The sequence below is a fragment of the Athene noctua genome, chromosome 21 (assembly GCF_965140245.1).
Source record: "Athene noctua chromosome 21, bAthNoc1.hap1.1, whole genome shotgun sequence".
In the NCBI taxonomy this organism is placed as follows: domain Eukaryota; kingdom Metazoa; phylum Chordata; class Aves; order Strigiformes; family Strigidae; genus Athene; species Athene noctua.
In genome coordinates this window covers 1,514,270-1,536,057 of record NC_134057.1, presented here as the reverse complement: position 1 = coordinate 1,536,057, position 21,788 = coordinate 1,514,270, and the positions used below count along the sequence as shown (strand labels likewise).

General features: G+C 46.6%; 1 protein-coding gene across 3 annotated transcripts in view; it reads right to left on the bottom strand.

The window, feature by feature from the left end:
* Positions 1-21,788, bottom strand: part of PRKG1 (protein kinase cGMP-dependent 1) — a 527,419-nt gene that overhangs the window by 486,145 nt on the left and 19,486 nt on the right. Inside the window, exon 1 of one of the 3 annotated variants that reach the window (XM_074924172.1) lies at positions 5,296-5,739. The exons of 1 other annotated variant lie outside the window; for it this stretch is intronic. In XM_074924172.1, coding sequence (XP_074780273.1) covers positions 5,296-5,606 — 311 coding nt within the window. In that variant the 5' untranslated portion in view covers positions 5,607-5,739. Of the gene's footprint in view, positions 1-5,295; positions 5,740-21,788 lie in introns of those variants that run through there. One more of the 3 variants, XM_074924171.1, reaches the window with a different exon arrangement.

The window sequence follows — 21,788 nt, the reverse complement described above, 5'->3', positions numbered from 1 at the left end:
GCACATAAAAGCCACCACAGCAGTTCATTACGCTCAAATGACAGATGCATTTCAGTTGGTCACTGGACACATCCTAGTGAATGAAATACATCTGGACACGGAACAAAAAGTAAAGTTGCACCACTACACCCATCACTGCTGACTGCTCTTGATATAATGTTCTCTGCTGTGTGACACCAAAACCGGAAAGTAACAGGACTAAAGGGCCACCACCCCGCCTTTGATTTGACAGCTCCTCTCCACATTCCAGGAAGCAATCACTGCGGGGGGGCGTCTCAGTTCCTAATCACAGGTTCCTCAACCACATCAACCATCGGTTTCTAGTCGTTAAGATCTGTTGCAACCATCCTCCAAATTATTTTAGAAAGAGGAAAGCATGGGGTTTAAGAAAGATGGTTGGGGTTTTGGTTCTCTTTTTTTTCCATACTACAGTTTGAGAGTTTTAATTAATGAATGGCTCCTGGGTACATACATACATACATACCATTTCTAAATACCAGCACATAATCTTATGCAAACACTCTAAATACAAAGTGCTTTTCAAATAATTCTGGGGAGTTTATTACTGTTAAGATCATTTAAAAATATGCCTCTAGTCCACAGAAGATGTGCACATTCGCCTTCAAAGGACCAATTTGGCCATTGAAGGGATTTTGTTAAATCTCTTGTATGTATGTTGTACTTTCCCTAAGGCTATGCAACCAAGTATTTTGGTTTTTTAAAACCAGAACTCTTAAATATGACTCACAGGCTGCTCCACCCCCCAAAACTGAATCTCTGGGATTTTGGCAGAAACCCCAAACTTCACACTCAAAGTAGTCCTAAGTCTGTTAACTCACAAAACCAAGTCATTTTTCATCTTACTCAACATTTTCTATAAATGACATTAATATATTTTCTATAAATGTCATTTTCTATAAATTCTATAAATTTTTGCTGTTAGCTCAGATAACAACAGAGATACACAACCTCTGACAGGAGAAGATTGGGTCCTATACATTTCTTCAAGCTCATGAACTCTATGCTTTGTTTTACATTCTGCTTTTCCTTTTTTTTTCCCCTTCTGGAAAACAAAATATGCTGAGTACAGAGTCTTCCAAAAAAGCATACAGCTGTTGCCAATCACCAAACGAAACAGCCTTTTAAAATTAAAGTGCCGGGTATTTTCCCATGGCAAGCACAAAGTAATGAAAGCGAAGATACAAGAGGCAACTTTTAAACTTCCCAGTCTAAAAGACTACTTTTTTGTCTGCTGCACTGTAACATCTTAATTGGAGTAACGGTTGGTACAAACTGGGTCTCACAGTATTCTTTTCATGCTGACAGGCTGTTAGCAGCCACGATATATCCTGCAAGAGGTCAAAGGTGTGGAAAAACAAACAGAGAAGCAATTTTAGAAGATGAAGAAGAGATAAGGATTTGTCACTGCATTTTTCCACCAAGAAAATCCACCCAGCTTTCTCCAGAGTCTGTGCCCACTTACTCCAGTCACTTCTTACAAGTTACTTCCTTTGAGGGGAGAAAGAAAAAGACACTTAGACAACTGGCTTCTAGTTATTTGAATATGGAGACTGATAAAACATGCCAATGCCTGACTTCTCTGACTGGTCTCATAACTTAGAAGAAAATGGCAGGATTTTAGCTATAAACTCCTCATGTGAACACAGAAAGTTCCATTTCACATTAAAAAAAAAAAAAAAAAAGAGGCAAAATAAGCCCAACCTGCGCAGCAAGTAAAACTCTTTAACACTCTGAAACTTTTTTTTTTTTGTTTTTAACTGTATGCACCTTAAATAGTGGGGTTTGTGTGCAAGGCAAGGTCTTGCAGGAAATTTAATGGTGTTTCTTCCATATGAGGCACTTAAATTCATGCTTAAAAGCCATTTGGAGTTTAATGATTTTATAACCCAGAATCTTCTATGTGGAATCAAGAAGCTTCCGTAGACACTTCACCACAGAGTCAAACCCACAAGTATCAGGGGTCTACCATGACCCTCATGATCGCTCCTCCTTGTTATTAACAGACTTTCTACTACTACTGATCCTGCCCATCTCCAGCTACCTTAGGTGCTCCACCAGATCAGGATAGACTCAGCACCACTAAACTGCAAAAAACCCACAGGCTACCAAACTAATGAAGATTTCCTGTGCATCCTCTTGGCAGACCTACTTCAGCTTAATGCTGGAAAACAGGCTGATACTTTGGTGGCTTGTCAATACCAAAAGTTTGGATGCCATTACCTTCACACTCACTGAGGTTCGGCATGAACAGGGCAAAAAAGTCAACCGTTCTTTGCATATTTTGGTAGTTCCTGTTTTGTTTCTAGGTCCTCTCCATCTTAACTTTCAGTACAGACAGTTATCTTGAAATCAGACTGTCATCAAGATTGTGTCACGTTTGTTTACTCAAGACAAGGACCTCCCCTAAACCCCACACAAGCACTTGTGTAAGCCATGTTTGCAAGTGGAAAAGCATAAGAAAAATCAAACTTTAAGTATTAATGATCCCAAATAAACTAAATCAGTTGCACTTCCTCACTCCATCTCCCAGGTACATCCACCACTAACAGAGCAGCTGATCTGGACTTTATTTTAATCATGAGAACTAAGCAAAATACATGGTTCACATCTTCCCTTATTTATGTAGCTGTATCCTCCTTTCCATTGGGATGCTCAAATTAAAAGTGCTCATCAGTGCAGTTACGCCTTTAGGCAGGCACCCCTGATGACTATCTATCACCAGAAGATGTTGTGTCACCTGAGTAGGTGCCCATCCTTGGGCATGAGGCTTTGAGGGCTTCTCGTCACCACAATGTGACGACTGAAATGGGAGAGTAAACGCTTCCTAGAGCAACACGCACTCCTGAAGCTGTGAGCAAGTAACTTTTCCACAAGTGATTAAGGTCTGATGCTGCAAGTTGGCTTAAATTTTGTAAATAATATGACAGCATTGACCACGGAAGGTCAATATGAGCTACTCCCTCAGGCAGGCGGCATGCATTACACCCCGTATGAGACTACAGCAAGGCATTTACACAACGAGCCATTAAAATTCAAGCTGGAAAATGTTCATTCAAGGCTTCATCAGGCTTCCTACGTACGTATTTCACCGTACACAGCCAAGGCTCCAGGCTTGTTCTGCTGAAACCCAAAGCACTTCCTCGAGCTCTGCGGGGCTCGATTCACACTTCGAGGGCATCGAGGGGTGAACACACGCACACTCCTGGCAGAAAATACACATTTTTGGATACGACACGCTGTCCTGCAGTTTCATTGAGGAAGTTAATGCATTCTCTGGGATGTTTTATCCCACTTTAGACACTGTCAGCCGCAGCATGGCTTGCGCAGACCGACCCACCTGCCCGCACCTCGGCCCGCTCACGGGGCGCCCAATCCCCCCGCCCGACAGAGCCCGCTCCTCGCTTCTGGGGTGGTTTCGGGTTGGGTTTGGGGTTGGTTTTGGGTCGGGTTTCTGGGTTTTTTGGTCCACCACGGTCTCTCCCCGCCGCCCTTTTGAATCTGAAGCTGCGGCCGTTCGCCTTAAAAGGGCAAAATATCTGTGGCGACCCGGCGGCGGGGCTGGGGGGGCCGCGGGAGCAGGCGGGCGGTTGAGGCTGCAGCCGCCGCCCCGCCACGGGCCGGCCGGGGGGCCCGAGGCGGCGGCGGGCCCGGCCCATGGCGGCCGCCCGCCCTCCCGCCCCCCTGGGCGGGCGGCCCCGGCGCGGCGGTTGCCAGGAGACGGCGGGGCCTCGCCACAGCGGCGGGAAGGGCCAGCGGCACCGCCCGGGCCCGGCCGCGGCCCAGAACCTGCCGGGGGAGAGGAGCGAGTCCCGGCGGCGGGCGGGCAATTCCTGCTCCGACACCCCCGGCCCGGGCAACGGGGAGCACCCGGCCGCCCGCCCCGCCACCGCCTCGGCCCGGCAGTAAACCCGCACCCGCGTGGGCTGGCGAAGTCGCTCGTGGGGCTCCGGAGGGGCCTTGCAGGAGCCGCACAGCGCCGAGAGCCCGGGGGCCCCGTCCGCCATCTGCCCTCGCAAGCGGCTGGGGCGGGGGGTGACCTGCATCCCACAGCCCCCCCCACGAGAACAACCCCGACTACCAGGACGGCTCCAACGATCCTCCCCGACCCCCAAGCTCCCGTTTATTCAGATGTCGTCCGCAAAAGGGCGGGCGGGTTTGTCCACCGGCCGGCAGCGGCCACGGGGAGGTCGAGCCGCGGCAGCTGCCAGCCGGGAGGCCCGGCCCGGCGGTGGCGGGCGGGGGGTCGAGCCCCGGGCCGGCCCCCGCCACCCTCCGCAGCGCTCCCACATGAAGCCAGGCGCTTCAGCGGCGGATAGCGTATTTCTGTCGGTTTTTTTTTTTTTTTCCGCTCAGGGAGTCTATTGCGATTTATTGGCTAGGAAAAGAACTAAAGGGAAGGGGGAGGGGGGGGGGGGGGGAGGCCGGGTGATCCCTCTCCTGCGAGGTCTCCGTTTTTCCCATTAAATCGCCTAGTCTGCGGCAAGTGTGAAACCGGGGTTGAGTATCTCCCGGGCGTGCTGGGAGCCGAGGTTCCCCGCAACTTTCCCTTCCCGCCGCTGCCCGCACACCCTTCCACAGGACCAGGACACTGCACCGAGCCCCTGTCCCTGCCTCCCCCCCGCCCCAAAAAAACAGCACCCGCCGGGCAGGGTCGGCGAGGAGCCTGTTGGTGCCCCGGACCCCGCACCCCGCCGGGCTCCAAGTTTCCCCGCTGTGAACCGCTCCCCGCGGGACGCCACTCCCCCTCGGCGGGGAGAGACCCCCCCGGGTTTCTCTCTTCCCCTCCCGCAACTGTAAAGCCCCCGACGCCGCCATGCGCTCCGGTTCGACCCGCCGGCAGCTGAAACTCCCCCAGCGCCCCCCCCCCCGAGCTCGGCGCCGTGCCTCCCCCGGCGGGATGGTGAGCGGCCGGGACCGGGAGGAGCCCGGCCGGGCCGGGCCGGGCCAGGGCGGCTCTTCCCCGAAAAACCTCGGGGCTCAGTCTTGTCGCGGACCCCACCGCCCCCCCGAAGCTCGGAGCTCGCAACTTTCCCACCCCACGGACCGCGGAGCCACCCGGGAAGGGGCGGGGGCGGGCGGCACCCGGGGCGGCCGCGCTTCGGGTCCCCCCGTTCCCCGTCCCCCCCCTCGCCCGTCCCTCGCCGGCGCAGCGAGGACGGGGAAGAGGCGTCCGCTGGCTGCCCCCCGAGCGGCGTGAGGAGAAGGGGCCGAGGGTGATGGAGCGGCGAGGCACGGAGCGCCCGGTGGGTACCCGGGGGGGAACCCTCTGCTTACTGTGGGCTCTTGGGGTAGAAGGGGAGGGTGACGTGGCTGAGATCCTGGATGTCAAAGGCGGTGGGCTCGGCCGAGATCGCCTGCCGCTTGGTCCTCTGCTCCCCCTGCAAGGTGCCGGCGCTCTGCTGCTGCGCCTGCTGGGTGGCGGGCCGGATCACGGAGCGGTACTTGTCCAGCTCGTTCTGCAGCTTCTGGATCAGTTCGTCCTTCTGGTCCAACTCCAGCTCCAGCTCGTCGATGAGCGCATCCCGCTGCCGCAGCTCCTCGATCTTCTCCTGCAGCGCGTACTGTAAATCCCGCAAAGTGCCCATGGTCCTGCCGCCTCGCTCGCCCCTTGCCTCTCCCGGCAACTTTCCCCCCCCGGGCCGCCCGCCGCCTCCCCGCACTTGGGCCAACTTCGCCTCCGCCGCCCCCTCCGGCCCGGCCCGGCCCGGCCCGGCGCGGCCCCGCTGCCCGCCGGGGCCCCGCCGCAGCCGGACCCCCCGCCGCCGGCCCCGCGCTCCGAAGCCGAGTTGTTAGGGGCGATTTTTGGAGCCGCCTGCGTCAGGCTGGGCTGGCGAGGGAGCGGGAGAGACACACACACACACACACACTCACACACAGACACACACCCGCGGAGGGGGAGGGAGGGAGGGAAGGCGGCGGGGAGGGAGGCAGGGGCGCCTGCGAGGATGCACATGCACTCCCCGCTCCCTCCTTCCCGGCCCCGCCGGCTCCCCGCGCCGCCCACAGCCCCCCGCCGCCGGCCCGCGGGGTGGCCCGCCGGGGGCTGCGGGGAGGGGGGGCCGGGGGCTGGCCGGCAGCTCCCCCCCGGGGCTGCGGGAGCGCTCCGCCGCCGGGAGCCCGGGCCCAGCGCTGCCCTCCCGTCCTTTTGCAGGAGGAGGCCGCCAGCCCAGTCCAGACCCGGGAGATGGCTGCACAGACCTACCCTCCCCGTCCCACCTCCGGCGTGGCCCCTGCTCCTCTCCCCAAGTCTGCTCCGATCAAGGGTCCTACTTTGTCCCTACAGAACTTGTCCGGTTTAGCTCCCCTTTACTTTTTCTTTTTTTTTTTTAACCATACAATTTTTGTTGTCTTCTCTGAGTGAAAGCACAAGCCAGTGCCTGGCATGGCTCCTCCTCAGTCTCTGCGAGCTCTGGGCTCCAGAAACCCAGATTTTAATGTGAAGCATCTCTGCTCTGGAAAAGCCTGGAGGCAAGGCATATGGGTCTTTGAGCACTAAACAATCCTAACTTAAAATATGGGAAATAGACCTTCTGTGTAGCCCAAATACCCACATGAAGGTGCGAGCTAGTTTCTGCTGTACAAAACACAACAGGATTTTTCCAGTCGTGCTCGTGCACTCGGATTTTCTGCGTGCTAACACGCCACTACCCGCCGGTTCTACCTATGCGATACAGTCCACGGGTCTGCAGCACAAAAATAACAAAATAAAATAAATGGGCCGCATCAGCTGAGCCCTCGGTGCCAAATGGCTCTATTTTCTTTTGTCTTGCCTGCGCTCGCCAGGCGCAGAAGGGACAGCCATGTACGCCATGACAACGCGGCTCCTGGTATTGGCCCTCCGGGCAGAAAGAGGGATCTCTGAGCAAGGAAGTACTCCTTTTGGGGGGTTCCCGATAAGATTACACAGTCTGGAGGAGTTGGGGGTAAAAGCCCCCATAGCCCAGCTAAGCATAGGCGCCCAACAAAGAGTTTCCGCAGCACTGGGGCACCGTCACAGTTTCATGCTGGGATGTTTTCAGGACAGCAGAAGCAGCTGCTTCAATTCTCTCTGGGAGTTTGATTCAGGGAGGAGAGAGGTACGATGCAGCTGTGGATGCTTTTTTGGAGTTGGGTGGTACCTACATGTTTGTATGCGGTGTTAGCAGTGTGTCTAGGCTCCCATTTGGGCATTAGCTGGAAATGAGAGACATCCAGACAGACACCGTGTTTCTGGGATTGAGCTTCTTTGGTTGAGTTTGGGTTTTTTTACTGTTACGTACTGGCACTTGGCTGACTCCAAAGTTCCAGCTTTCAACCTGCAGATGGTCTTTATAAAATAAATTTAAAAAAAAAAAAAAAAGTATGCATGAGGAATTACAACTGCTCCCTGCTCAACGCTGTTGTTTGAAAGCGCCTGGCCTCTGTTCATAAGCATGAGGCTTTGCAGGTTCTTCAATGTATTTGGTATCTCCTGCATTTTTTGAGATGCACATGTAAAAAAAAAAAAAATGGGTTATGTAAAACACTTCAGTTTTCAGTCCCCTTGATACATATGTGCCAGGCACAAAAGCAAAGTCCCTTGGTTGTTTTCACGGGTTGCCAAAGCGCTTTAAGTTCAGACAGCATTTTTTACTTTATATTCCCTACATTTCAATCTTGCATAACTTGCTAGGAACAAAAGTACCAAATATCTTCTGAACATTTCCATTTTAAAGAAGACAGGCGTTAAATAGGTGCACTCCTACTGCCTACAAACTGGAAATCAATGATAAATAAAATATTTCGATAGCATTCAGCTGACATGCTTAAAGTTGTATTGTTTTCCTCCCTACAGAAGTGATACCGACTTCTGGACGAGGGAGACAGTGATACGGTTAACTGAAGCCCACCAGGCTTCAAAAGAATAATGGCCCTGAGAGGAAACATGTGCATAACTTCTTGATGACAAGCAGGAAAGTCACATTACTTGGCTTCTGTTAGAGGTGCACTGCCTGAGACTGAGACAACAGTACTTTGATCAGAAAGGATCCAGAGAAAACCATGAGAAATTACAGGAAATAAAACTGGTGTTGAGTTTAGCTGAGTATACCTAAAGAAAATGTTTATTTACAGGTGGGAAGCAGATTTTCATAAGACCTATGAGGTCTGAAGAGAGATTGTTATGGCTCAGTTTTAGATTTGGGACTATAACCAGGAGCTGCCAAGTGTGAGGCCCGTCTTCCCTTATTTAAGGATGAGGCCAAAGCAGTCCAAAGGGCTTCACAACCTGGCAGCCAAGATTTGCCACAGGAAGGAAGCCGGCAGTTGCCTGTTTTTGGCTATTCACTGCTCTCCCAAAGAAACCATCAGGGAAGTGCTGATCTTCTCCCTGTGGTTCATACTTCAGGCTTTCCTGATACCGGCTGGTGTGTAATCTCAGGGATCCCAGGGTACCGCCCCACACCGATAAAAATAAATCCTCTGATCCCATTCCTCTCAAGTTGAAGTTCCCAATAAAAAAAATTTCAGACTCTCAGAGCAGCTGCTTTGTCTTCTTGATCCAGTGAACAGAAAGAAACAGCTTTAGGGAGAAGAATGGCAGGAATGCACTGACTGGCTTAGTTTCAGGAGGATGAGGCAAAGCTGCGTGCAGTTTGTTAAGGGAGCCTTTGGCTACGGTTGTCCCAAAGCCTTTTTTTGATCCGGCCACTGTGCCTGGATATCAAGTAAGCAGGCAGCTGAAAAGAAGAGCATCTGCAGACGGCATCCTCTCTGCACCAAAACACTGCATGCCAGGGCTTGCTGATGGGAATCACACAAAACAGGGATGTTTCTTCTCTTCAGACAGGCTCTGATGTACTCACAATATTTCCTCTCTGCACAGCTCCTAGGTTTTAATAGCTTTTGCTTCTAAACCTTTCAAGGATCATCTGTCACCAAATGCACCCACTCAACTGCCATCTTCCAAGCTAAAAACATACTCGAAAGCTCTCTATTCTGCGAACATCTCCCCAGGCTTGCCAGTCAAAACTCAGGTAGCAAGCGGGACCACTGACAGGTAAATGTCATCTTGCTACAGCTGGCCAGGACATCACAGACAGAAAAACTGGAGATGCATCACTGAGTATAGACATAAACATTTTCCTCCTCCTAGAAGCACTTTTTTTCTCCTGCCTAATCCACTCCAATCCACTCCTTACTCTTTCCCCAAAGATCAGACTGTGGTAGAAAGTTGAACTGCTTGGATTTTGTGATGTATTTCTTTGCTGGTGGGGGCTTTGTGCAGGTTTGGGAAGATGCGTGACCTATGGGACTCTACCTGCCACTGGCACACAGCCTCTTCCAAAGCCTAAAGAGAGATTTCGCGTTCCCTGTGTGCATATTCACAGCAACACCTTTACGATATGAAGAAGGAAAGACTAAAAAACACAGGAAGATCTAGAGAAAAGCAGCACATACATGAGCTGAATTGCAAAAAGCACGCTATAACCAACTCAAGTTGCAGTTCGCCCCTGAGAGTCACTACATCTCATCCGTGAGATGCTACCTGCTATTCCACCATGCACCCAAAATTCACACCAGTCCCTGAGGCAGAGGAAGGAGTGCCACCTACTGAACATAAACGCATCTGACTCCTCCCCAGGACACATTTGTCCATTCTTTTTGCCTTTTGACCCAAGCAAAACAAAACAAAACAATAGCTCCTTCTGGGGCCGTGGTGCCCTACAGATTAGCAGGGGACATCTGGAAAATAATCCAGCCTCCAAGGATGGGGATGAGGCTGGAACTACTGTGTCAAAGCAGCCTCCCCAAGACCAAGGAGCAGGAATTGGCAGTATTTGAGGAGTGCTTCAGCCTCGTTTCTCTCCAGAAATAAGCCCTATTTTCTCATTACATTGGATGTTCCTTATCTTGGTCTTTTGTGGAGCCTCTAAAAATGAGAGCTAAAACCTGTATGTTCCTCCCCACTGAGGGGATAGAGATATCCAGGGTTGGGCACTCTTGCAGTGAGCTCTGTCTTTTAAACCCCATTGATTCCTGAGTGCTGGAAGTCAAATCAACATCTCAACTGGATTATCTCAAGGATTTTCCTTTAGTATGTAGATTCTTCCCACTATCAGTAAGAAACATTGAGAAGTAGCTCTTTTGAAGAGCATGTAACCGCTCCAGCCTGCCCTAGGAGATCCTCCCAGGATAAGGCGCATTTAGCATGCATGAGAAAAAAAATACCCCAAGACCTATTAAAAGTTACCAAAAAATGCTCACTGCAGAGACAAGAAAAAAAAATAGTGTGCTGTACTGCAGTTGGTAATATGCTTTGCTTTTTATATCACATTAGGAGCATACATAGCACAAAAATGAATGTTTGTGTCATGCAAGGCAAAACAATGAGACATTATGAGTGTATAATAGCACAGAATTATCCGTGTAACATGGTGGTTTCAAGCCCTCCTCCCCTCATGTGTATAGATGCATGTGCCAGAATCAGATTTAAGATGAAAGTTTTCTGTTTTCCTTCACGGGCCCTTTGCCCAGAAAAATAGATGGCATGAAGGACCTAACACACTGACACATCGTTTTTCCAGGCTGGGTGAAAAGCCTGTACCTGTGATTCCTGCTGGCTGGACTGCAGAGCTGAAATAGTAGAAGAGTATCAGTCGTCTTTATGGGAGGAACATGAGTTGTGTATAAAAATGGCACAACAAATTATTCCTAATATCCAGAAGTTGAATACACATTCAGCAAGCCCTTCAAAGCTTTTTCGTTCCATTAGAGCAACCAAAACAGTCCCTCTGACTTCTTTTCCCTGCTGACAAGACCCTATCCACACCATCCCTGCCTACGTGTCCACAGAAACCGCAGATCCTGTGCCCTCCAAAAAGCATCTTACACACTTTAGTTGAAAGATGTCTTTCTAAGCCAGGCTTTTTCCACCCAATCACATGGAAAGCTGGATTTTCAACAGCTCACCCCATCAGTTGCACACGGTGGCAGTGGGTCTCTGCATCACTTCAGTGCTGGTTCAGCTACTCGCAAGTCCCTGTGGAGGGGATGATACAGGCTTCCCAGTATCATCTTCTCGTATCCTCAGCCTAAATGAAATCTTTGGGGCTGGGCTTTCTCCAGGAAAGAGTAAATTCATTAAACTCATTTTTCTGTACACCCCTAGACAGCTGCAAATATCAGCAGATCACCAGGTGGATCAAGCATGGGAACCACAATCCCTGATGCTGATCCCTACTGCCCATACACACCTCGAGTGTTGATCTTTGCCCATCAGCCAGAAAAGGCTGTACTGCCCAGCAAGATCAGACACGAGAAGAGCTTAGACACGTCTTCCCGTGGGCTGGATTAAGCCAGAAGCAGCTTCAAAATGATTGAGTTGCCTTAAGAAGTCTCTTTAGGCTCATGTTAAGCAGCAACTTGTTCTGAAAACTGCCAATATAAATACTTAGTCCTGTTTTGCAGTCATTACAATTAGACCCCAACCCCTGCTTTCCTCAACAGTCCCAGGGCACTGACTATGTAGAGCAAAAGCAGCGTTTAGACAAGAAGAGCCCTGGAAATGCAGTTTTCTTTTGCTTTCAGCCCTAAGCTATGAGCAAATTAACCCAGGGGACAATTAAACTAAATGTAAGGATGCAGGTCTTGGAGCCATGAGATACAGGATATAATGGAGGTGAAGTTTGTAGAAACTCAGTTGATGTAGTTGGACAAGCAGATTCATTCTGGCTCTCACGCACATATCTGTGAGATTGGAAGAAGACAAAATGTTAGAAGGAAGGTGAGAGCCATGTGTTGGATCTGAGGCCATTGATTTTCATGGACACAGTGGCTGGGATAGCCAGGCTGGGATAGGCAGGCCAGATTCCTTGCACTTCTCATCAACCAGAGGTTAACCGCTCAGGACACCCCATGCTTAGTGACCCTTTGATATTCACTATTCAACATAGATTCCTCCTCCCGCTGTATGATATCGCAGTGTCCCGGTGAAGGGGTGGGAGAGCTTGGTGACTCATGTGTCACCCAGCCCACCATCAAACAGTGTAGGGTTATTGCCTGAGGATGAAAACAGCCCAGCCTGATCACACAACAGGGACAACATCCTAATGCCGAAAACCTCTGCAATTGAACGATCAACACGCACAGGCTACCAAAAGTTTCCCAAACCTCACTTTTCAGTGGCAAGACTCTTACAAAGCCATTGACACAGCCAGAAATCCTACAGCTGCCTAATACACGCTGTGTGTCACCTCTGTATTGCGTTGCTTAGGAAAGACACTTGGGCAGAACATAGATCTGACCTCACAGTGTTACATGGTCCAGGCAATCAGGAACTCAATGGGGTGTCAGGACATCTGGGGTCAAATCCCAGCTTTCTGCCTTTCCTTCTGACTCTATCTGCTCCTACTAACCTTTTCCGTCTGAGCTCATCTCTTCATCTGTCTTCATGGGGGACTATAACTAGCAATAACAGCTTCTAGAGGCACATTTTGGAGCAGTGATTCTTGCATTGGTATTCAGCAGTATGCTGGTAAAAACTTGCATTGATCAAAAGTAAGGTTTGTTGTATGATCCAGCCTTCACAGTTCTTCACAGTATACTTTTAAACCACTACACAAACACAGCTAAACTCATCACTGTTACCATGCAGTTACATCTTTTCCTTTCTCCAACCTCTGCTGCCTTCCGCAACTTGCTGATTTTTTTAATCACAGTGTTCTGGTTGTAAGGAGTGGAAAGTAAAGTACTTGGGAAGGTACGAAAAGTAAGAGACTTGTTTTCCCTCCAGATTATTTTAATTTCTACGGCCTGATTTTGAAGCTGCTTGATGCCATTTCTTTAACTTCCCGGATTTAATGGTACCAAACCACTTGCCAGCCCCAAGTTTTTGCAATTCCGGGTGCTCCCTCTCATTGCCCTTTTGGACCCTGCAGTGTTTCTTATCTCTCCTTGCCAGTAATACACCACTCATGTACCATAATTGTCTTAGTCTGTGGGGCTGATTTATCCAAACTTCAAAACAATTCATTTATATTTGAAATTGGATTAGAAATAAGCACGTATTTTGCTACCACCGACATGAAAATAACCAGTGTGTTATCATTGTTTTATGATGAATGCACTGAGAACAAATGCTTGTCTGTTTATGTAATCAAATTAATGCCCCTGCTTATTAAAAATTATTATTTGAATGTTTCAGGTATTTATAACAATAAGCACAAACCATAGATTTTAAATCTTTGTTTTACATGCCTGGACAACAGACTGATATTTCTTAAAGATAAATATAAGTTGCACTGAAAATTGCCTTCTTTTTAGAAATGGATTTGTGTTAGAATTTATTCTGAAGTCTTTCTCTGACATCTGCTTGTCCTGAATTACCACGCTTTCATTTCAGTATCGACAAGTGTTTATGTCCACAGTTCTAGCAACACTAAACCCCTCCTTGCAGCAAACATTTCCAGAGGGGGGTTGTATTCAAGAGTTGATCCCCGTGATCATTTAAGGCACAGGACAAATGGCTGCATCCCACAGAGGACCTGGCTTGTTAAGGTACCGAGGAAATACCCATGAATCATCCAGGCACAATCTGCAAACAGGGGCTCACATCGTGTTTCACAAAGGTTTTACAGCACTCCACTGACTTCTATTGCTATTTCTTATTTATGCTTGGGGAAACTTCATCAAGTTGGGCTCTCTGAGTGTGTAAAAATGTTTATGCTCACAGTCTTCTCTTTGTCAGTATTTGCTCGAACTGATTGCTCTACTCATCAGAGCATTAGAGGCTGGTGTTTGCCTGATTTTCTAAGCATTACCAACATCTTTCGATTGACTGCCCTGCTGCGTTGGGTGAATCAGGGATTGGGCAGCACTTTTATTCTCACCTTCACACAATTTCTGCTTCAAATCAGCAGCTAAATCCCTGGGCAAGGTGCAGGGCTCCCTCCTTGCTCTCACTACACAGCCACTACCCCATCCTGGAGGGGGATGTGTAACCACAGCTCCTCACCAGCAGCGGGCGAGGCAGACTGTGTGCACCTAGGGCTGCAGTGCCTTCTCTGACTCCAGCTCCATCTCCAGCTGGTTTTACTCTGACCCTGACTCCTCTCTGCTGCACAGTATTGCATTGAATCGTGCTGGGAAGGTGCATCTATGCAACTCTTCTCCACCATAAAACACACTGGGAAGATTAAGCCCTGCATATCTTCCCCACCACCTCCTAATCTTTGATGTAAGTGGAGAACAGGCACAATTTTAACTACTGATTATGATACCGACTCATGAGAGCTTCCTCAAACCTAGCAGGAAAAATCCTTTGCAAGTGATGATGCTGCAAAGGCAACATGGACTTTAGGCCTGATTCTCTGTGCTCTGGAAAGAAAGATTTCTAGGTCGGTATCAACCAACTTCTCTGGCTCTTCTCTAGGCTATGTTTTTGCAAGAACTATCTCTGTTGAAGCTTTGCTGTGTATGCTTTTAATTGAGTGACTTGGCCCAAACAATGGGGCAATTTCATACATTTATGCAGCCCGTATACACAAAGCTCAGTGTACAAACTCATCTTGAAAGCACTGGACATATTGTGAGAGGGTCTCGTGTTAGAATAGGAAGGATCAATATTCATATGCAGCATAAAAACCTGCATTGTGGCACACAGGAAGGCAACATAGTTTTATATTTCTGCTCTCAAGAGCAAGAGTGCAAATTTACAACCTGCTTCAGAAATCTCACTGCTCTTTTACAGATGCCATTTCTCTCTTTTTAAATCTACTCTTTTCCTTTTTCTTTTTTTGCTTAAAAGCCATGACTATCAGCAAAACAACTGTTTTCAGCTCATGATTTGGGCATGACGTAGCGTGAAGCTCTGTGTGCCACCTCCCCGCACGGTGGGTGTTTGGCCCCGCTCTGTTCCCTTACATGGCCTGCAGCTCTGGCAGGCACAGCATTCTCTACATTCTTTTTTTCCCCTGATTTTTAATTCTTACTTCTTTTAGGAGGAGAAAACACAAAACACAAGGAGTAATGTCGCCCTCTACTGCCCTGCTCCGCCAGCTTGAGGTGCATGGCTGCAAACCTTTACACCAAATACATGCTGAATTAACACCACCACAAAAAAAAACCCCGAACAAAACATCAAAAATTAAAAAAGAAAAAAAAAAATACCCTAAAACACTCAACCAAAAGGCAATATAAGAAAAAAATATGTATGCATTTAAAAAAAAAAAAATAAAGACCATAGGGGCAAAGAGTGTTGCTCAAACTCAGCTTTAAATTCCCACTGATACACTAATATATTCTATTTTTCAGCAAGAAGGTATGATTAATATTGAAGTTTTTCTCGATTTAGCTATTACAACTCCAAAGAAGTGAATGTATGGCATATTAAGGGACATATTCATATAAAAGTGGCATTTATAAAACCACAGTACTGTCTCTTTATATGTCCCTTGTAGTAGTCAAACTCACAGCCTTCTTTCTTCTTAATATTCAGTTTACTTGATAAGTGAATTATTTCAGAGATATTATAACTCTATCTGTAAGTCCCAGCAGACCAGACATCACATTTTAGGTGGGTTTTCTTTACCACACCTGTATGTGTTCCCCCTAAAGAGAAGCAAAAGACAGATTGATTTGTTGAAAGTTTGAATCAATTATTTGATTCAGTAATAGACATTAAATCATTGATTTGCACCAATTCCTGGCTCTTGGCTCAACACCCAGTACATGCTGCCACTGCGATAACATGCAACACACACATAAAAGTCAGGACACATAGACCTAAAAATCTCTTATCTTTTAGGATTAATGACAAATTGAATGACCAGTCTGAAAAAGGAAGACATTTCACTTTCACTATATACCACAATTTTGTATTTGGTCTCATTTATTTAGATTTTAAGTTACTCCATTTTCAGAAGTCTGAATCTTTTTACTTTCCATTTATATTCCCTAGTCAGAATAACTCAGAAAACTCAGAACTCTCAGCAAAGTCAATTAAATCAAAATAGCTCATGCTAATACATATCACTGCATTTGCTATTAATCCATCACCTCAAAAAAAAAACCCTTCCCAAACTCCTCAGATATACAGATGAAGTTAAACTTTGCAAGTAAACTCTTATTTTAAAAACTTTAATGTAATTTCCAGAAAAAATTGGTATTGATTGGGCAGCAGAACAGGGAATGCTGAGCATGGATGTCTAAATTATGGGGAAAGAATCAATACAGGAGCCCCACTAGAATGGAAGATTCAAATAGCTCATTTTTTCCCTTCAGGCTTCTGTATGTTTTTGTAGGGGACACTCAGGAGATGGGGTAAAGAATGGTCTTTAAAAGGCAAATCAAATCCAAACAGATTAGGAGATTCAGTGAAATAAATTTATCATCAGGCTGAAACGGTACGGTACCCGATTCTTTGGTGGCAAAGCAAGGTCAGTCGAGGGTCTAGCTGAGAATAAGTTAAAGCTTGTCACAGCTTACATTGTAGAGAGAGGTAAAACCTTTTAGTAGCCCAGATAACAATGCTGGAAGAAAGAGGAATGATTTTGAAGCTAAGCCACAAAATATATTTGTGATATCTATGTGAAATAAGCCACAAGATGTCTACCAGAATATGATGAAATTGGAGATGCGAGTCCTACGTCTGATATCCAGCCTACGAATGAGCAAAATTCTGCAGTCTGTGGTCTTTCGAAGGCATAAGCAACAACTGATATGTCACAATCATTGCTTGTTCACAGGTGGCTACAGCCTGAGCTGGATTTGAAATCTCAGGGAGTATTAAACCATCTCCACGAGCCTGCATGGACAAGAATCACACCAAACATCTCTGCTTTTCAACACAACCCTCTTCCAGAATAACGTTCTTACACATTCACTGATGGAAATGAGTCCATTTCTCACTCATGCTTCTTCTCTTTATTAAGAGACTTTGTTTGCAATTACCCCAAATATACGACTAACATCTGCATATCGATGCAACCTATTAGAAAGTTTCACCAAAACCATTAGAGCTGAAGCAGGTTTTGAGATTTTCAGTGGAGGATTCACTTCACCTGGGTAATTCCTTGATGAAAGGGAAAGCTCAGAGCAGAGGTAGATACCAAGCTTTTCCCTTTAATCTTGGGAAATCAAAAACATTTCTTCATTTTCTCTCTCATTAACCCATTGTAACAGGGTTCTTCCAATTCCATAACAAACTGCATCCATTTAAATTCAATACTAAGAAATACCTTCACGGCAAAAAGCAAAGCTTAATAACAAAACAAGAGCGGGAAGAAAATGGGAATTCTCTAAGAGATTTTCCTTTAGACCCAGACAGACTTACTGAAATGTCCTTTGAGGAATCAGGATGGCAGATGCCTCCTCATGTAAATAAGGAGTCTTGGACATATTTTCAGTGTGTTGCCTTTAGGGAAAATAAAAACCACACAAAAAGAGAACCAAATCTGAATATATCCACTTATATTAATAAGTAGGAAGAGTCAAAGAGTGTGCATTTCTATATGAAGGCCTATCATGTAAATCAGTTATCTGCTACAAGGCAACCAGTTCAACTTTTTGGAAAAAAGACCTGTTTTCCTGAGGCTAGGCATTATTCATCCACCCAAAAGAGTAATGCAGACAGAACATCTGGACAATGACCATTTCCAGTCCTAAAATCTCAGCTAATGCTAATTAGTTGAATTCAAATCTTCAAATTAATGCAGCGTTTTTCTTTAGTAACTACTAAATACTTTTTTTCTTTTTAATGGAAATGCCTCTTACCGTACATTCAGGTTTTACTGCCCACTGAATGGCACATTGCGTGTTTGCAAAACTAGACCTTCAATTTGTATGTCATTATTAGGACTTCTTCCATGGTGCTAATGGGTTTTTAAAAATATATATAATTTATATTTTCCCCCTATCTCTCTACCTCTTCAGCAACACATAGGAAAGCAATGGTAGAAATATGCAGAGACTGGGGCAGAGTATCTAGAGGATAACTCCTTGCATTGTGCTACTAACAGTTTTAAGAATCAAGTTCTTGCAGAAAGCAGTGACTAAGCTTTAAAAAATGTACCTGTTTCCACCCTGAAGGAAAGAAAGGCCATTTGAACATAAATCCAATTGAATTTGAATGCAGTTTGTCTGATGATCGTTTAAACAACATCGTTTAACCCGTATTTTTTAAACTGTAGGTTTAGTTTATTTCTATTTATTTTTAGCTCATTTCTGTTTCTAAAAAACACAAAGCAGCCTAAAATGTGAACTAATTGCAAGTCCTGCTAGCTGCATGGGTTAATTAACATAATTACTCATTCGTATCCTGGTCAGCTTGCTGAATTCATGTATTGTATTTCCAGCTTGAATAATTTAACAGGTATTAATTATTTATACCTTATAGCTCTTACAGAGGAGTTGTTCGGAGTCAATGCCAGTTATTAGACTTAGCAGACAAAGCCAAGTGCTGCCCCACGAGGGTCAGCTCCACTGTCATGCCTGCTTTATCCCAGGGATTACAGAAGGGAAATATTACATACGGGAGGGAAGGGTTGCATTTAGCTACCAAAAAGCATTGTGCATTCAATCTCCCTACATCCAGAACTTGATTTATAGACAATGCCAGTGAGTTCAAAGGAAATTGAAAAAGCACATCTCCCTGCTAAGCACCTTTTTCTTTTGGTTAGTCAATACACTACATTTTAAAGGGCAAGACAGCAAGTCAGCAGACATCCTTCCCCCATAATCTTTGCAATAATTTTCTCTTCCAGTGATCAAAGTGCTGGTTTCTAGCTAGGGAAAGACCATACAGCCATAAAAGGGTCATAGAACATCCAAAAAGGAGGGTATGTTGAACATTACCCACCCACAGCTTTATCTGTGCCCATCCCACTGGCTGTGCTCTGCAAGCTGTTAAAAAAGCCAGGGTGATCTCCTCCTGCTAGGAAGAACCTCTCCACCCTCATCCTTTGCTTCAGTGGAGGCCTCAATGAAGAAGTGGCTCCATGCGAACCTGGAGGGTGAAGTTATGACCTGTGTGTAAGTAGGAAACAACTAACTAAATGGAGAAGTAATGACTAAAGACCAGTAACAGCATGTATCTACTAGTGGCTGAGGCTGAACTGCTTTTTAGAATGCTAATATCACCACTGCAGGATAGGATACTGAGCAGCTGGAGATGGTGTTGAAGAAGTCAAGCAAATACCAGAGAGCTGGAAAAAATTATCTTTATCAAGGACAGAAAGGGCTTGATTAGTTTAATGTAGGGGGCGGGGTGGGCAAGTCAGTTATATAGACACTGTAATGCAGATGAAGTGCTCCGTATTAAATGGCATTTCTGCAGTAACAGGGAAAGATGTTAAAAGAACTGGAAGACAGGTAAATTCAAATTAAAAACAAGGCACCTATTTTGAACATGAAGGGCAAATCACCATAAGAACAAGCTCCCTAGCAGAGTGGTTGATCACATACACCTCCACCTGCAACTTGAGGTCAGCAGTGCCACCTCAGCTACCTTCTCTGCTCCACCAGTGAGCTCTGAGGTGCCCATCACTACCTCAGCTGAGCAGATTTATGTTATAAAAGTCCCAAGCCAGCCAGCTTTTTCCTGCTGAAAGATTATTTATTCACAAATCTTCCCTCTTGCTCTCCATCTCAGAGTCACTCACTGCCATTGCTGGTTGGAGAAGGTTGCAGCCATCCTATGTCCCCTCCATTTGCAGGTGCTGCAAAGAGCTGTGCTGACGGGAAAATATTTTGCGTGGCCAAGCCATGTTGTGCCAGCATACAGGAGTTGCTTTTCCCTACCTCACAGTTGGTTTTGTGGGGTTGGCAGCTTTCACCCAGGAATCCTTCCCCAGGGTTTAACCGATAAAAATACCAGTGTCGGAACAGTGCAGCCTTTCAACCTCACCTGGTCCTCCTGGGCCAGTGCAACCTCTGGTTGCATCTGCGGAGCTCCTCGGAGGGCAGTGTGGTTACCCAGATGTACCCGAGGGCACTGCTGGCTATGTACTTTACCTTATTCAAACCATCTGTTTAAAGATTTCTGGTCTATGAGTCCTTTTATGAGAGCAGAGGGTGGGGAGGCAGACCTGAAAGCATTTTTTCATTCCTGGGAAAGCTTGGGGTCTGTGCAGCCCTCCAGTTTTTCCCTCTGCAGCAACTTCCCTCCATTCCCGAGCAACTGAAGCATCATATTTTTTGATCATTTTTAACCACTTCATGGCATTAAGCTAAGAGTCGTCCACTGCACTGCACCTCCTTCACGGAGATCTCGAGGGATGTGTAACCTGAAGTCAAGGCTACAAGACATGGCTCTGTCATTGCCTTAATCATAAAACATTTCCCGTCATGTAGAATAAAATGCTGAAATAATCTCTGTGTGTTTAATCTCCAGCAATAAAGGACTGCCTGGTAACTCCTGCCAGTGTTTCAAAATGCTCCTCTCTGCTTCCACTGCATGGTGGGTACCCAGAGCCTCGTGCAGCCTCTCCCCATCAGTCACCCCTTCTGCACATGCATGGAGAGAGGGGTTGGTCACAGCACCCACATCACTCAGCCCCTCTCCCCCTCTGTAAGACGAGTGTCAACCCTTCCCCACTGGATGAAATAACCGCAACAGCAGGGGACATGCTGGAAAACCAGGTCCATGATCAACATTGTGATGTGATTTACAACCACAGGGAGATAACATGATATGGTTTTAATATGCAGTGTCACCCTAGACTGATCCTGTTCAGCGGTGTTCCATCCCTTGTCGGAGGTGTTAAGCCAGCACTAAGAATACAACTCTGTGTGGCAGCCCCAAGCGTATGCAATGCCCTCATCCTCCACACGGACCAAAGACCGTGGGCAATGCTGCTACCCTTCATACCTGGTGCTTTTGAATATGGCTGTATATCGTACACTTACACGTGCTCTTTTCTTCCATGTCTTCTTTTCTTCCCGTAAGACTTTGTGGCCAGCATCCATCTATTCAACCCCAGCCTTAAATCTGATGTAAAGTAATGCTCTGTCCAGACCCAATCCATCCCTGGTTCTCCCACACAGTGGTACCAAACCCTTTTTTCCTTGCACTACAATCTAATCTGCCAAGCTCATCTGAGTTAAAAAGCAACGAAAAAATTATGAGAGATTGGCTGTGTTAACAGGCAGAACAAATACCCTGGTTTTAATAGACCTTTTACTAGTGGGCCAGGAGTCGAGTTTTCAGAGCTCAGACTCCATTTCAAGGTGCATCCTGGAAAGCTATCAATGTGGAGAAACACATGGTAACCTTTTTTCTTCCCTCCTCCCCATCATTCAAGGCTCACTGTCCATCTCCTGGCACTAAGCAGTATCACAAGTCAAACACAACTTCGGTTTTCTCATTTGCTTCCAAAGCCAGATCCTTCTTATTCTGGGGCATATTGCAGTTTGAATGTGAAAACTTCTGCTTAGCCACTATTTTCAGTTCAAACTTGGTATTTTTACAAGTATAGATACACTTCTGAAGCTCTTCACAAGCTGAAATATTGTCCCTTTTCCACATATACTTCTGGTCATGGAATTTTTTTTTAAGTTAGGATTTTTTACTCTCCTCTTTCTTTTTTGTCCATTGTGGCTGCGCAGTAACTTGGAAGGGGTGTTACAATTTCATGAGGACAGTAGCTGCAAATCTCTATGCCTATAAATAACCCACATGAATGCACACCATTTAATTACCTGTTAAAAAAGCACATATACTTTGCAGTTTGCAAACTCCCCCCTTTTACTTAGCATCTCTCATCAGTGATGGGCTGCCGGGTCCTTTCCTGTGGCACCACACACCATCATTC